We start from the raw sequence: 15,215 nt of genomic DNA, 5'->3' as shown, positions 1-15,215 counted from the left end.
AAGTCCCAAATGTAATTAGTTGGAGCCTAAAGGAGTATCCCACTCATTCCCTTCTCCCATCCCCTTAAATCCAAACAAAGATGCCGGAGTTGTCGCTGCTTCAGTTTTCACACCCAGGGTCATAGCTCACATGGGCTGGAGAGGTTACCAGTACTGATGGCAGACCCACATCAGGCATTAGGCCTGGAAAACTTGCTACATAAGTATATATTCCTTGCAGTATAACAAAAGGCAATTTATTTTTATTTTTTTGGATATAGCAGAGAAGGATTAGAACACCTGTCAAGTTTTTATTGCTGTCTGTACCCTGTTAGGGAGATTTACCCTTTCTATTTGTCATGTTTATCGTTATCACTAAAAGTGAAAGTAAAAGAAAATCCATATTTTTGGGTTGTCATCAGAGCAGTAATAGAAGGGAAATTTTACAATGGGGACGCTAGTTCTGGTGAGCCTGGTAACAAACAGAGATTCCCTGAATTTGGAGGGATTTCTGCTCACTGCCTGTTTTGGCAATGGGACAGAAAGTGAAGGAAAAGCTCCCCAATTGGACACAGATGACAAACCTAACAGGGGCTATAACCTTCCTTTACGCTATGCAATATGAAAATAAAGTTTTGCCTTCAGTTGTACTTTAAAATGATATCAAAGTCATGTTTTTTTAGTTAAAAATAACAAACATGTCATATTTGCCTGCTCTGTGCATTAGTTTGGCCTCTTATGAGCTCCTGGCCCCTCCCTCCTGTCCAGTGCCCCCAGAGCAAGCAGCTTCCCATGGGGGCACCCGGGTCAAGCCGCTGTTCTGTGTGTCCATTTAGACATGGACCTGCGGCTCGGCTCCCCACCTCTCCTCATTGGCTCACTTTGATTGACAGCAGTGGAAGCCAATGGCGCCCACTGTGTGTTTCTTCCAATCAGAAGGGAGAGTCCCGGACAGCCGAGTCTCTCGTGCAAGATCTCTGGATTAGGATGGGGCTCAGGTAAGTAGTAGGGGGGCTGCTGCACACAGAAGGTTTTATATCCTAATGCATAGAAGATGCATTAAGATAAAAAAACCTTCTGCCTTTAGAACCGCTAGACCAAACAAGCAATTAACTCTTGCTGTGTCTATATTGCAGCTTGCAAATTCTTAGATGTGATGGCTGCATTACTTTTTTCAGGCTTTCTGGAGCCATTGACCAGTGAGCAGGGGGCTGAGCTGCACTGTATGTCAATGGACACACAGAGTTTGGCTTGTGAGCGAGCCTGCATGAGTGACCCTATAGCAAGTGACTTGCTATGGGGGCACTTAACAGTTGGGAGAAGCCAGATGCAGCAGTGGGAAATACAAGAAAACCATTGCATAAAACAACATGTTTGTTATTTAAAAAAAAAAAATACATTTAAAATCACTTTAGGATTTGAGATTGATTTTCACTTATACTGTAAAGATACGTTTTCAACATTGTTCACATACATTAAGTTAATTGTTTTTCTGCGGCAAATGCTGTATATAGCCTAGGCTATTTTTCTATCATTGTAACATGTTAGGTACCTATTTACTGTGCCTGTAATAGCCAATTTAGAGGCTATCACAGAGACCAGGTGCCTGGCAACTGGGAGTCCTGGTACCAGACCCGTAGATCTTGGTCAGCACAAACACTGGTACACAAATATGCGTACCCACTTTCTTGAGGCCGCATGCAGTCGGTGAGAAGGGGTTAGAATAAGCTATTAGAAATACAGCACTAAAATTCAATTAGTTTACATTGTTGATTTGTAATTATGGCTAATAGACCAAGGCTTATCCTACCTTGCATTAAACACCAATTATAAAGTGATGCACTGTATATACATTGCACAATAAAAATATTATCTATGGATAGTGTTCATGAAATGTAAGGAGGCCTTTCAGTCGATTACCTTAAAATGGTATTAAACCCAAAAACCAAAAATTTTATTGATTGCAGATTACCAATCTTTTGGATGTGGTGGCTGCATTAGTTAGGGGAGTGTTAGATGTACTAGCAGATATAGATACACTTTATAAGCAGTTACAGCACCTTTTGGGATAAGGTTTTACATAAGTTAATGAAAGCTTATCATTGTAAGCCCCCCTGTCAGTACTAAATGGTTTGCCTCATTGCTCTAACAGCTACATCTGCAGGAGAGCTTGTTCTTTTGAAAAAAACAACAAATATACTTGCCAGATCAAGTGGTGAAAATGAGGGAAAGAAAGCTTAAAAGGAAAACGAATGCAACTATCACAGCTAAGAATTGGTAAGTTGCAATGTAATTAATATTTGCTTTTGGGTTTAATACTGCTTTAATCATTTCCTACAGCATCTCTTCCAGCTTTGCATTTCTCCTTCTGCTATATTCACAGGTGTCAAACACAATGCTCGTGGGCTGAATGCGCCCCCCCGGGGCAATTCTAAGGCCCTCGCACCTCTCCTGCAGCTGCGGGACCCCCCTTGTCTCTGCCCCCACCTTGACTCAGTAGGTCACTTCAGTAACATTAAAATCGGGATCCTTTCAGAGCCTGGATGGGCTCAGTGACGTCAGCCGACAGTGGACTTTAGCCTGCTGTCAGTTGAATATGGGTCACTCACAGGAGAAGTAGGGCCAAATTAGTTTTGGCCCTACTTCTCCTTTAGGGGCAGGGACTGATATGAATGTAAAATATATATGTAAAGCACTGCATAAATTGTCGTCGCTTTATAAATACCTTAAATAAATAAATAATTTCAAATGACCAAATGTAGGAGCGATTGGAGGTGAACCATAATGTGTATAGCAAGCATATGGCAAAATATATTTCTTGTGGGTAAGTGTCAGTTGTCCCACCTTAACCAGCATTCTTTCAATACAAACCCAATAAGAAAAGCTAGCCAAATGCAGGGTAATTACCAAACAATACTCAAAGGCTGCTAGGACACAGCGAAGCATGGAAATGTGGTTCTGCAATTCCAATCCTGTATACAAGTTCATGCAAACAAGAAAACAAGCCTTTTAAACAACAATAATTAAAATCAGCTCTGTGATTCTTTTGGAGAGTTTACCAGCTTGAGAGAACAATACAAATGTGTCATTTTGTTAGTCTTCCTGAGGGGAAAGGTCTTCTGGAACACAAAGACGTGACAGTTTCAGACAATTTAACGCTTTCACAACCTTGTGTGCTTCTTATCTTCCAACAGCGAAGTCTAAGGCTACATAAACTCTAAGAAACTTAACTGATTAGCAAACACATTGGGAGGGAAAGGGAAAGTCCTCCAAAGCTGTACATTAACGATGATTTTAAAATGTTTCTGGAGATGCCTTTCCCCTACATCTCAGGTTTCAAGGAAATTCGATCAAGGAACGCAACCAAAAAAAAAGGTTACATTAAACAGATGTGCAAGCATATCTACTTAGAAATGAAAGAGAAGTCATAGCGGAACAACAAGCTTACCCCAAGTGAACAGGCACAGCGCGCTTGTGAGCATGCACAGAATTCCACTCTCCATTCTCTCTCTCTCCTAGTTTTTTAACACAGCAAAAGCAGCTGAGTGGGAATTAAAAGAGAACAGCAGTTCAGGAAGCGGAGCCCTTTCCTGCACAAATACAGAATTCGTGTAAATAATGAGATTACTCAGCACTGCCTTAGAAACAGACCTCCCACCGGGAAAGCCGTCACTGAACATATATGACGTGACGCGTAGAAAGGGGCTTACTGTACCTCCACTGTGTGCTGGAGCCCTGTCAGTTTACTGTCAGTTTAGCGATTTGGGGCTCAGCATCTGGGTCACATATTAAGGGAGAGGTTGATTTATTAAAGTCTTCTGGCTGAGCCAAACGACTGCAAGCACATTTATCTAATCATTCATTTCCTAAACAAGACCGTGATGTTTTTATATTGTTTCAAGATCTGACACAAATTCTAAAAGCAAGGAAGCCTGGTAAACCTCCTGAAATATAGCATGGAAAAGTTTTTTCAGTGCACTTGGAGTAACGTGAATGAAAAGAAGGCTCAGTTCACCGAGACGTGACTACACTCCTTATTTTGCATCATAATTTGCTCCTCTAAATATTCAATAAACATCGATAAACATTGGTATTTCTTGTTTTGTATGCGATAGATATGTATTGAAATTCTCAGTTTCTTTTGAATCAACAATTTACCTTAACCACTTAAAGACCAGACCTATTTCTGAAATTTGTTTCTTACAAGTTAAAAGCAGTATTTTTTGCTTGAAAATTACTTAGAACTCCCAAAACATTATATATATATATATATATATATATATATATATATATATTTTTGTGTACGTCTCTCCCTGTTAAACTTTTGCACTGTGCTTTTTACTTTGACAAACTTCAATAAAATGTTGTTAAAAAAAAAAAAAATGAAACAGTAAAAATAGCCCAAATTTTCTGTATATTGTGAAAGTTGATGTTACGCTGAGTAAATAGGTACCTAACATGTTACGATGATAGAAAAATAGCCTAGGCTATATACAGCGTTTGCCGCAGAAAAACAATTAACTTAATGTATGTGAACAATGTTGAAAACGTATCTTTACAGTATAAGTGAAAATACAAATCAATTAAACACATGAAAATTAATAAAAAGTTCCAAGGAATTGATAAATAGATAAATAAGTCTTTTCCGCTGGTGATCAATATATGTGAATAAAATAAATGTAAAATTCAATAAATAAAGTCTTTTCAAGTGGTGATCAGGTGCAAAGTGCTTCGTGCTCAATAAATAAAAGTTTGTGACTTTTGTGACGTGGATTCCTCTTTTCCTGTGGCTTGTGGTAGAAATAAATGACTTACCAGAATTGTTGGGCCCTATGTGCTGTACAGCACTAGGACCTACAGCGCTCGGAGGCCGTTCAGGCCGGATTGGGGATCCCCTTTGTGGATGATCCTGGGGGGATACAGGTTAGGTTCCTCCTTACCCGATCTCGATCCTCAGGATATGGGGTTAAAAGAAAGGCTCCAGATAGTGTATTATCGTTTTAAAAGTTTATTCATCAAATATTCATAAAAATCGGAGCGAAAACGTCACAGGAAGTGACGAAGCGCGTCAAGGTTGTGGAACGCACGTCAGCACGCTACGTACCATGTGGAACGCAAGCCGGAACACTCCGCTCGCCACTCTGCTTGGAGGTGTTTGTAAGCGGTTTCTTTGCCTGCAAACTTGGAGTTTGAGTCTCTCTTCGCTCCGATTTTTATGAATATTTGATGAATAAACTTTTAAAACGATAATACACTATCTGGAGCCTTTCTTTTAACCCCATATCCTGAGGATCGAGATCAGGTAAGGAGGAACCTAACCTGTATCCCACCAGGATCATCCACAAAGGGGATCCCCAATCCGGCCTGAATGGCCTCCAAGCGCTGTAGGTCCTAGTGCTATACAGCACATAGGACCCAACAATTCTGGTAAGTCATTTATTTCTACCACAAGCCACAGGAAAAGAGGAATCCACATCACGAAAGTCACAAACTTTTATTTATTGAACACGAAATACTTTGCGCCTGATCACCACTTGAAAATACTTTATTTATTGAATTTTACATTTATTTTATTCACATATATTGATCACCACCGGAAAATACTTATTTATCTATTTATCAATTCCTTGGAACTTCTTATTAATTTTCATGTGTTTAATTGATTTGTGTTTTCAATTATACTGTAAAGATACGTTTTCAACATTGTTCACATACATTAAGTTAATTGTTTTTCTGCGGTAAGCGCTGTATATAGCCTAGGCTATTTTTCTATCATCCATTTTAAATCTACAGCTGCTGCCACACAATATATATTTTTATATTTATATCTCACTAATTACACACATATTTTTATATTTTTATCTTATATTTAATCAAAACCTTTTCCGAGGCGCGGGGAGATACACTAGTATAGTGTTATCTTTTTTCTACCTAACATGTTACGCTTTAAAATTGTGTGAAACGAAAAAAATTTAAACTGCGCTATGGTGATATATCAGTGTCTCCAAAAGTGCTGCTGTGCGTAAAATCAAAAGGATTTTGTAAATGTAAATGCAAGAATGAACAGCGCAGATTTGGTATACTAAAGTGCTCAACGTGAATTAATAAATAAATAAAATGTCCAACTCTATAATACAATATAAACACCCCGTGAAGTGAATAAATACATAGAGTTCATAAAGAGTAATAAATAAATGGTGCCAGTCCAAAAACAATGTAGCAGTCCAATTATATAAATGCTTCAGCAAGTGGCCAGTGAAGATAGCTGAAGATAAGGTAAAGTGCTCAGGTGCTGAAATTCAAGTGCAATAGCATGCTGCAACGGTGTAGTGACAGGGTGACTCAATCCTCTCCCCTAGGTGCTTTAAAATTGCACACACTCTTGGAATGGTGGCAAACTACGGTAGTTAAAGGAAATGTACAGCTAAAGCTCGTTTGTCTGTACATCTCCTATGGATCACAGGAGTGCAGTTTGTTCTGCACTCCTGTGACCCATTTTTAACAGAGAGCAGGCTGAAGTCTGCTCTCTGCTGATGTCAGAGAAGTCGGTCCTGGCACCACGTCATCAAGACAGTGGAAGTTGGGATCTGCCAGTTGCCTGGACTGACACCCGGCTCAGCCACTCAGCGAGCCACTGAGAGCCTGATCCAGCCGCACTGCCCCCTCCACAGCCCAGCTCTCCACTGAGCAAGGAGGAGGCAGAGCAGAGAGCTGCTGACTGACAATCAGCAGCTCTCTGCTCACGGAGCTGTCAGAACAGAGCTTAGTTCTGAGTAGGGATGAGCTTCGAGTTTGAGTCGAACGTAAGTTTGACTCAAACATTGGCTGTACGCTCATTCGTCGAATGATGAACAAATGTGCTTCTTCGTGGGAAATTAGAGCGCCCACGTGGCGCCAGCAGTGCATTATGTGATTGGCCAAAGCATGCACCCTGACCTCCATGCTTTGGCCAATCAAATCAACTCTGCAATGATTGGACAAAGGCAGGCTGCCTTTAGTCAATCATGACTCAGGGGCTAAGTACACTCCCCACACTATATAATGGCTGTTCGCACAGTGTAGTATGACTGTGCGGGCGAGATAGTGAGTGATTTAGACCGGGAGAGGAATGTGATTGAGGCAGGGAGAGGACAGTCATTTGCAGTTTAACAGACAGTGCAGTGTAGTCTAATTTGAGACAATGCTAGCAGTGAATTAGGCAGTGAGAGAGATTTGTGCTTTTTACAACTTAAGAGATCAGATAGTGAAGTATAATCAGTAGTGCAGTATATACCATAGACTATATACCATATATTGATCTCTGTCTATATATAGGACAATTGATTAGATATCAGGTCATTGAGTATCTATCGATCAGTTCAGTTTACCCTATATTGATCTCTATCTATATATAGGACAATCGATTAGATATCAGGCTATTCAGTATCTATCGGTCAGTTTAGTATACCCTATATTGATCTCTTTCTATATATAGGACAATCGATTAGATATCAGGCCATTCAGTATCTATCGGTCAGCTCAGTATACCCTATATTGATCTCTTTCTATATATAGGACAATTGATTAGATAGCAGGCCATTCAGTATCTATCGGTCAGTTTAGTACATATCAGCAGTGAATTATATATATATATATACACATACATATATATATATATATATATATATATATATATATATATATATATTGTGGAGGTCATAGAGGTTTGGGTCCTGGAGGGATGTTACATTGCACCAATATTTAAACTGTGGTCCTTGTAAGGGAAGTATGGGATCTCAGGAAGGCAAGGGTTAAGCCCTCTCCCAGAGAGAACAGCTCTTAACCACTTACCGCATATCAACGTACCGATACGTCGGTACACTTTGCGGGTTTATACCGGGATGATGCCTCTAGTTAGAGGCATCATCCCGGTACCGTGGTTTGAAGCCGACGGTCGGCTTTCCGTCGGTAACGACCGATGCGGCTCGGGAGCCGCACGATCGTTACCCGGGGGGGGCGGGAGGGGATGTCCCCCCCCTCCCGCCGCCTTCCGTGGCTTTGCCCGGGGCTCCCGTCCCACGGGAGCCCCGAGCACCCAGCCGGGACGTCCGCCGGCTGGATGGAGTCCCGATGAATGCCGGAAACGGCATCGATCGGGGCTCCGATGACGTAACCCGGAGGCGGCGTCCATGACGTCACTTCCGGGTTACTATACTGCAAAAGGCGGCAAATTTAAAAACCGGCTGTATGCAAAAATGCCGTTTTCGGCGTTTTGCATACAGGGAAGTGTAGTGGAGGGGTCTAGGGTCTTTTAGACCCTCGATCCCTCCATAAAGTGTACCTGTCACACATATTGCTGTCACAAGGGATGTTTACATTGCTTGTGACAGCAATAAAAGTGATTAGATTTTTTTTTTTTTTAAAAAACTGTAATAAAGTTTAAAAAAAATAAAAAATAAATAGGAAAAAAAAAAAAAAATTTCACCGCCCCCGTCACCGTTAGCTCGTGCACAAAAAAAAACGTATACGCAAGTCGAGCCGCGAATGAAATCGCTGTTCAAACCCCCCATGTGAGGTATCGCCGCGATCGCCAGAGCGTGCACAATAATTTAAAAAAAAGAGCTACACTCTACCTCTAAACTGGTAACCGTTTCATAAATTTAAAGCGTCGCAGATTGAGATCTCTATTGACCGTAGTTTGTCGCCATCCCACAGGGGGGGGGGGCGCAATTTTAAACCGTAACATGTTGGGTATCTATTTACTCGGCGTGACACCATCTTTCACAATATACAAAAAAATGGGCTAACTTTACTGTTTAGTATTTTTTAAATGCAGTGAAATGTGATTTTTCAATTTTTTTCCAAAAAAATGGCGTTTTAAAGACCGCTGCGCAAATACCGCTTGACAAAAAGTTTTGCAATGACCGACATTTTATTCTCCAGAGTCTTTGCTAAAAAAATATACATAATGTTTGGGGGTTCTAAGTAATTTTCTAGGAAAAAATACTGGTTTTAACTTGTAAACAAAAAGTGTCCGAAATAGGGCTGGGGCTTAAGTGGTTAAAGACAGGAAGTAGTGTCAGTGGGGGTGGGAGAGTAGGAGCTGGAGATACACCTGGGAGACTGGGCTGCTAAAAACAAGTGTGTTTGTTTGCTGCATGGTGGCTGGAGATTTGGCGGCTGCTTGGGACTGCATACCTGGGGTACAAGCCCCTGCCAAAAGCCGGTATCGTATTATCATTTACCATGTATGCTGGAGTTAAGTGGACTTTTAAGTTATACCTGTTTTCTGAACTGTTGGCTGCTGGAAGCTTTATTTCTGTTGTGGAAGAAAATAAACCAAGTCTTGTTTAAGTTTACCTGGCTTGTGCACGTGATCCCTTGGAGCTATCACCCCCAAATATCACAACTGGTGGAAGATGTGGGCAGTGCATTTAAACAGAAAAAAGCCAATTTGCAAACTGACATTAAAGAGACAGTGTACCCATTTGCATGTATTGGGTGAAGTCTTACAGCAGGAAAAGACATGGAGGAGGTTGTCAAGGTGCTAATGCAAGCCACTGCAGCTCAGCAGGAGATTACCCGCTTGCTGGTCACCCATCTTACAGCCCAGCAGGAGACTACACAAACGCAGGTGGCGGCCTTAAAGGAGGCAGTACAACAGCTAGCTCAAGGACGAGAGCAAGTAGCTGTTGGCCCTGGCAACCAAATAGCCGGGAGACCCAGCCATGTTTTACAGAAACTGACGCCAAATGATGATGTAGAAGCCTTTCTGTTTACCTTTGAAAGGATAGCGGAGTGAGAGGGATGGCCCTGTGACCAATGGGCTGGCATCATCGCCCCCTTCCTTTACCGGTGACCCACAAAAGGCTTACTTTGATCTTCCAACGGAACACATCAAAGACTATGAGCGGCTGAAGGCTGAGATCCTGGCCCGCCTAGGGGTGACTACAGCCGTTAGGGCCCAAAGGGTGCACCGCTGGAGGTACCATCCTGACCGCCCACCGAGGTCTCAGATGCATGAACTGGTGCAGCTGGTCAAAAAATGGCTGCAGCCAGAAACGTTGTCTGGCCCACAAATGCTGGAACGGGTGGTGATGGACAGGTACCTGCGGTCTCTGCCGGATGACCTTCAACGCTGGGTAAGCCATGGAGACCCTGCAACAGTTGACCGGTTGGTGGAGTTGGTTGAAAGGTATACCGTGGTGGAGGATCTGCTCGGACCTGCCAAGCGACGGGAACCCACATCAAGGGAAGGACGACCAGCTGCAGCATCCAGGAGGGGAGCCCTACCAGACCTGGGAACATGCATCCCTGCCTCAGTTTCGCCAAATCCACAGAGATCGACCCTTGGCAACCAAATGCGAGACATACAGTGTTGGCGTTGTCGATCCTTGGGCCATACCCGGGCACAGTGCCCGCTTCAGGAGGAGCCCATGGAATGTGGGGTGGGCAGGAGAGTCTCCTTCTATGCCCAACTAGCATGTACCACCCATCTCGATCTAACAGCAGGACAGTTTGAATGCGAGATTTGGGTGAACCACCTTCCTGCCAAGGCATTACTGGACTCCGGGAGTATGGTGACACTGGTCCACACTAGAGTGATCGGGAGACTCGGCCCTGTGAGTAAGACTCTTCAGGTATGTATCCATGGGGATACCAGGGAGTACCCCTTGGAACCTGTGACTGTTTCTTATGGTTGCACCTCAGTGACACAGGAAGTAGGGGTGGTAAACAGCTTAATCCACAATATCATAGTGGGGCAGGATTGTCCACTATTCTTGAACTATGGAACCAGGTGCAGAGTGGACTACCTGGACGGCCAGTGAACTAGAGACAGTGGGGCCTGAAGGGCTAAAGTCTCAGGGGTCCGGTCCAGAACTGCCCACAACACACCCCGTTAGCTTTGAAACACCTAAGGGTGGTAGTGGTATAATAGTAAATGTTGATATGACTGATGACGTTCATGTTTCAGGTCTCAAACCCGAGTTGACCCCTGAGGGGGGGGAAGACTCTCTGTTACAGGTCATGTTGGGGGAAGATGAGGAGGAACTCTCCCCACTGCAGATTCCCCTTGGGAAGGGGAATCTGAAGGGGTGGTTTCCCCCAGACCAGTGCACCCAGACCTGGATATATCCAAAGGGGCATTTAGCTCCGCCAGTTACAGGATCCCTCTTTAGTCAATGCCCTAGAACAGATCTCAGTGGTGAATGGAGTCCCACAAATACCAGGGGCAGAACAGAAGTTTCTGCACTTTGCGTTCATTAGGGATTTGCTCTATTGAGTGACTGAAAGCCGAGGGGAAATTATTGAACAGTTGCTGGTTCCCCAGTCGTATCGGCGAAGGCTCCTCGATTTAGCTCACAATGACGCATTAGGCAGACACCTGGGGGCGGAGAAAACAGAGGCCAGAATAACTGACCGGTTTTACTGGCCAGGCGTGAAGGCGGAGGTAAAGAGGTACTGTGCTTCCTGCCCCACATGTCAGTTAACAGCACCAGTGTCACACTATAGGAACCCCTTAGTTCCCTTACCTATAATTGAGGTATCGTTTGAGCGGATTGCTATGGACCTGGTGGGGCCTTTAGTAAAATCTGCGAGGGGACACCAATATATATTAGTAGTATTAGACTACACAACCAGGTATCCGGAGGCAGTCCTATTACGGAAAACAACCTCTAAGGCTATTGCCCGAGAGTTGTTTCATATGTTTTCCCGCACTGGGCTGCCCAAAGAGATCCTGACGGATCAGGGCACCCAGTTTATGTCAAAAGTGATGGCGGACCTCTGCAAACTTTTCCAGATCAAACAGTTGCGAACGTCCGTCTATCACCCGCAGACAGATGGCCTTGTTGAGAGGTTTAATAAGACCTTAAAATCCATGCTAAAAAGAGTGGTCCAGAGGGATGGCAAAGATTTGGACATGTTGCTCCCGGCCTTGTTATTTGCCATCCGGGAGGTTCCGCAGACCTCCACAGGTTTTTCGCCCTTTGAACTAATGTATGGGCGAAGACCCCGCAGATTGCTAGATATGGTGAAGGAAACGTGGGAAAGTGAGTCCTCACCACACAAAACTGTAGTGGAGCATATTTCCCAAATGAGAGAGAGGGTGGCAAAAGTAATGCCGTTGGTAAGGGAACACCTCCAAAAGGCACAGGATGCCCAGAGGAGGGTGTATAACCGGTCCGCCAGGATAAGACAGTTCCAGGTAGGAGACCGGGTAGCGGTGTTAATACCCACAGTAGAAAGCAAATTCTTGGCCAGGTGGCAGGGTCCATTTGAGGTGGTGGAAAAAGTTGGTGATGTGAATTATAGGGTACATCAACCTGGGAAGAGGAAACCCTACCAAATCTACCATGTGAATTTGCTAAAACCCTGGAGAGACCGAGATCAGGTATCCGCTGTGGTAGGGGTCACTGTAGAGGACCCTGCAGGAGTTGAGCTAGTGCATGTTGCTGCCACTCTGACTAAGTCCCAAAGCCAACAAGTGAGAGAATTCCTGCAGAGAAATAAAGAGAAGTTTTCAGGATTGCCAGGTTTAACCAACATAATTGAGCATGACATTGTTACAGAGCCCAATGTAAAAATCCGCTTAAAGCCCTATTGCATCCCAGAAGCATATAGGAAAGCGGTGTCTGAAGAGGTAAAAAGAATGTTGGAACTTGACATCATTGAAGAATCGCAGAGTGAATGGTCAAGTCCTATCGTTCTGGTACCAAAACCCAACGGCACTCTGCGATTTTGCAATGACTTCAGAAAACTTAATGAAGTCTCAAAATTTTACGCATATCCGATGCCCCGGATAGACAAATTGATTGAGAGGTTGGGTCCCGCCCGGTATATTACCACACTAGACCTCACAAAAGGGTATTGGCAGATTCCCCTCACCTAGGCTGCCAGGGAAAAAACTGCTTTTTCCACTCCAGAAGGCCACTGGCAATATAAAAGAATGCTGTTTGGTTTACACTCCGCCCCAGCCACGTTTCAAAGGTCTATGGACAAAACATTACGGCCCCATGGACGATACGCTTCGGTATATCTGGATGACATCGTCATTTTCAGCACTGATTGGGAGTCCCATCTATCTCGGGTCCAGGCTGTCCTAGACTCTTTGAAAATAGCAGGGTTTACTGTAAATCCAGAGAAGTCAGCTGTTGGGATGGAGGAAGCGAAGTACCTGGGGCACATTGTGGGTAGGGGACTAGTAAAGCCTCAGATGAATAAGGTAGAAGCCATCCAGAACTGGCCCCGCCCCCTAACAAAAAAAAAAGGTCAGGGCCTTTCTGGGCATAGTCGGTTACTATCGAAGGTTCGTCCCTAACTTTGCTACTATTGCGGCCCCATTGACGGACTTAACAAAGGGAGGAAGTCCATGATGATAACGTGGAATGCAGAGGCCAAGGAAGCTTTTCAGAAGCTTAAAACAGCATTGTGTGAGCATCCAGTGCTAGTAGCGCCGGATTTTTCCAGGGAGTTTGTAGTACAGACGGAGACCTCGAATGCTGGACTGGGTGCTGTCTTGTCGCAAGTGGTCAATGGGGAAGAGCACCCCATTGTTTTTCTCAGTAGGAAACTGACAGCGGCAGAGAGAAACTATGCTGTGGTGGAACGGGAGTGTCTCGCCATCAAGTGGGCACTAGACTCTCTGCGCTACTTCCTGCTGGGTAGGAAGTTTCGCCTGGTGTCCGACCATGCCCCATTGACCTGGATGCGACAAAACAAGCAGACCAATGCCAGGGTGACGAGGTGGTTCCTGTCCCTCCAGGAATTCAACTTTATGGTAGTGCATCGGCCCGGGAGACAGCATCAGAATGCCAATGCGCTCTCCTGAGGGGGGGGGGGGGATATGTGGAGGTCATAGAGGTTGGGTCCTGGAGGGATGTTACATTGCACCAAAATTGGGACTGTGGTCCCTGTAAGGGAAGTATGGGATCTCAGGAAGGCTAGGGTTAAGCCCTCTCCCAGAGAGAACAGCTCTTAAAGACAGGAAGTAGTGTCAGTGGGGGTGGGAGAGTAGGAGCTGGAGATACACCTGGGAGACTGGGCTGCGTGTTTGTTTGCTGCATGGTGGCTGGAGACTTGGCGGCTGCTTGGGACTGCATACCTGGGGTACAAGCCCCTGCCAAAAGCCGGTATCGTATTATCATTTACCATTTATGCTGGAGTTAAGTGGACTTTTAAGTTATACCTGTTTTCTGAACTGTTTGCTGCTGGAAGCTTTATTTCTGTTGTGGAATAAAATAAACCACGTCTTGTTTAAGCTTACCTGGCTTGTGCACAATAAGTTCCCAGGATGCACAAAAAGGAGTCGCAAGAACCTGCAAATAGATTAATCTATTTGCAGGTTCTTGCGACTCCTTTTTGTGCATCCTGGGAACTTATTGTCCAACCCAGCACGGGGTTCGGGACCAGTTCTATGGCCCCGCTACTTCCGGCGGCTAGGTCCTCCACTGCTGACATCTATCTGATGTCCTCCTAGCTTCCGGGGTACGCCGCCACCTTTCGTCATCACGCAGTGACGGCGTCATATCCCGTGCTGGTGGGAGACGCCCTGCCGGCCACGCTCCCGCCCTCTCTGATGACGCACGTCCTGTGCACGTCGGGGGTGTGCTGAGGGCGGGTCTGGCGAGCACCGCCCAGGGAGCCCACAGCTGTCAGGGGGCTGAGACGCAATCACAGTGATTGCTTTCACCCAACACACTTCCTATTTAGGCACCACTCCCAGCATGGATCACTCTGCACATCCATTGCTGGGAGAAGGTTTGCCGAACAAGTACTAGTTCAAGATCAGTATACATCACCTTTTGGTCTCAATACCCTCTTGCTTCATATATTATTCTATACTATTTTGGTACTATTCGATTTTTTTTATTTTGTTCCTCTAATGCTTAAACAATTTATGCCCATTATGGGAATTAAACCTACTGATCACCGGCTTCTTGATGTAGCAGTCAGCGCTCAGTTAGGTCCCAAATGCATAGAGACAATCTCCCTTAAGAACAAGCAATTGCAATTTATAGATGCAATTTATAAAGCTATGATTGGGATAACTCTCTAAGATATATTTAAGCCTTTGCTTTGGCTACATTCCCCTCTTCTTACTCATTTGTTCTGCTGCATGCATATGCATGACATGTATACAGAACAATTGCCTGTTGACATATATCCATTTTCATTTACCTTTTGCAGCACAATGTGATTGGCCTCTGCCCGTCTGATCAGGCTACAATTGGACTCCAGTTGTGACACTTGGTCCC

General features: G+C 44.4%; 1 protein-coding gene across 1 annotated transcript in view; it reads right to left on the bottom strand.

Moving 5' to 3' along the window:
- RAMP2 (receptor activity modifying protein 2) overlaps positions 1 to 3,605 on the bottom strand; it is a 686,741-nt gene extending 683,136 nt beyond the window's left edge. The window contains exon 1 of the mRNA XM_082272639.1: positions 3,428 to 3,605. Within this exon, the coding sequence (XP_082128765.1) occupies positions 3,428 to 3,482 (55 nt within the window). The 5' untranslated portion in view covers positions 3,483 to 3,605. The remainder of the gene's footprint in view (positions 1 to 3,427) is intronic.
- Between the last annotated feature and the right edge of the window lie 11,610 nt (positions 3,606 to 15,215).

Source organism: Pelophylax lessonae (genome assembly GCF_965119305.1).
Source record: "Pelophylax lessonae genome assembly, chromosome: 11".
In the NCBI taxonomy this organism is placed as follows: domain Eukaryota; kingdom Metazoa; phylum Chordata; class Amphibia; order Anura; family Ranidae; genus Pelophylax; species Pelophylax lessonae.
The sequence above is the reverse complement of the archived record's forward strand: the minus strand, read 5'-3'. Positions and strand labels throughout refer to the sequence as shown.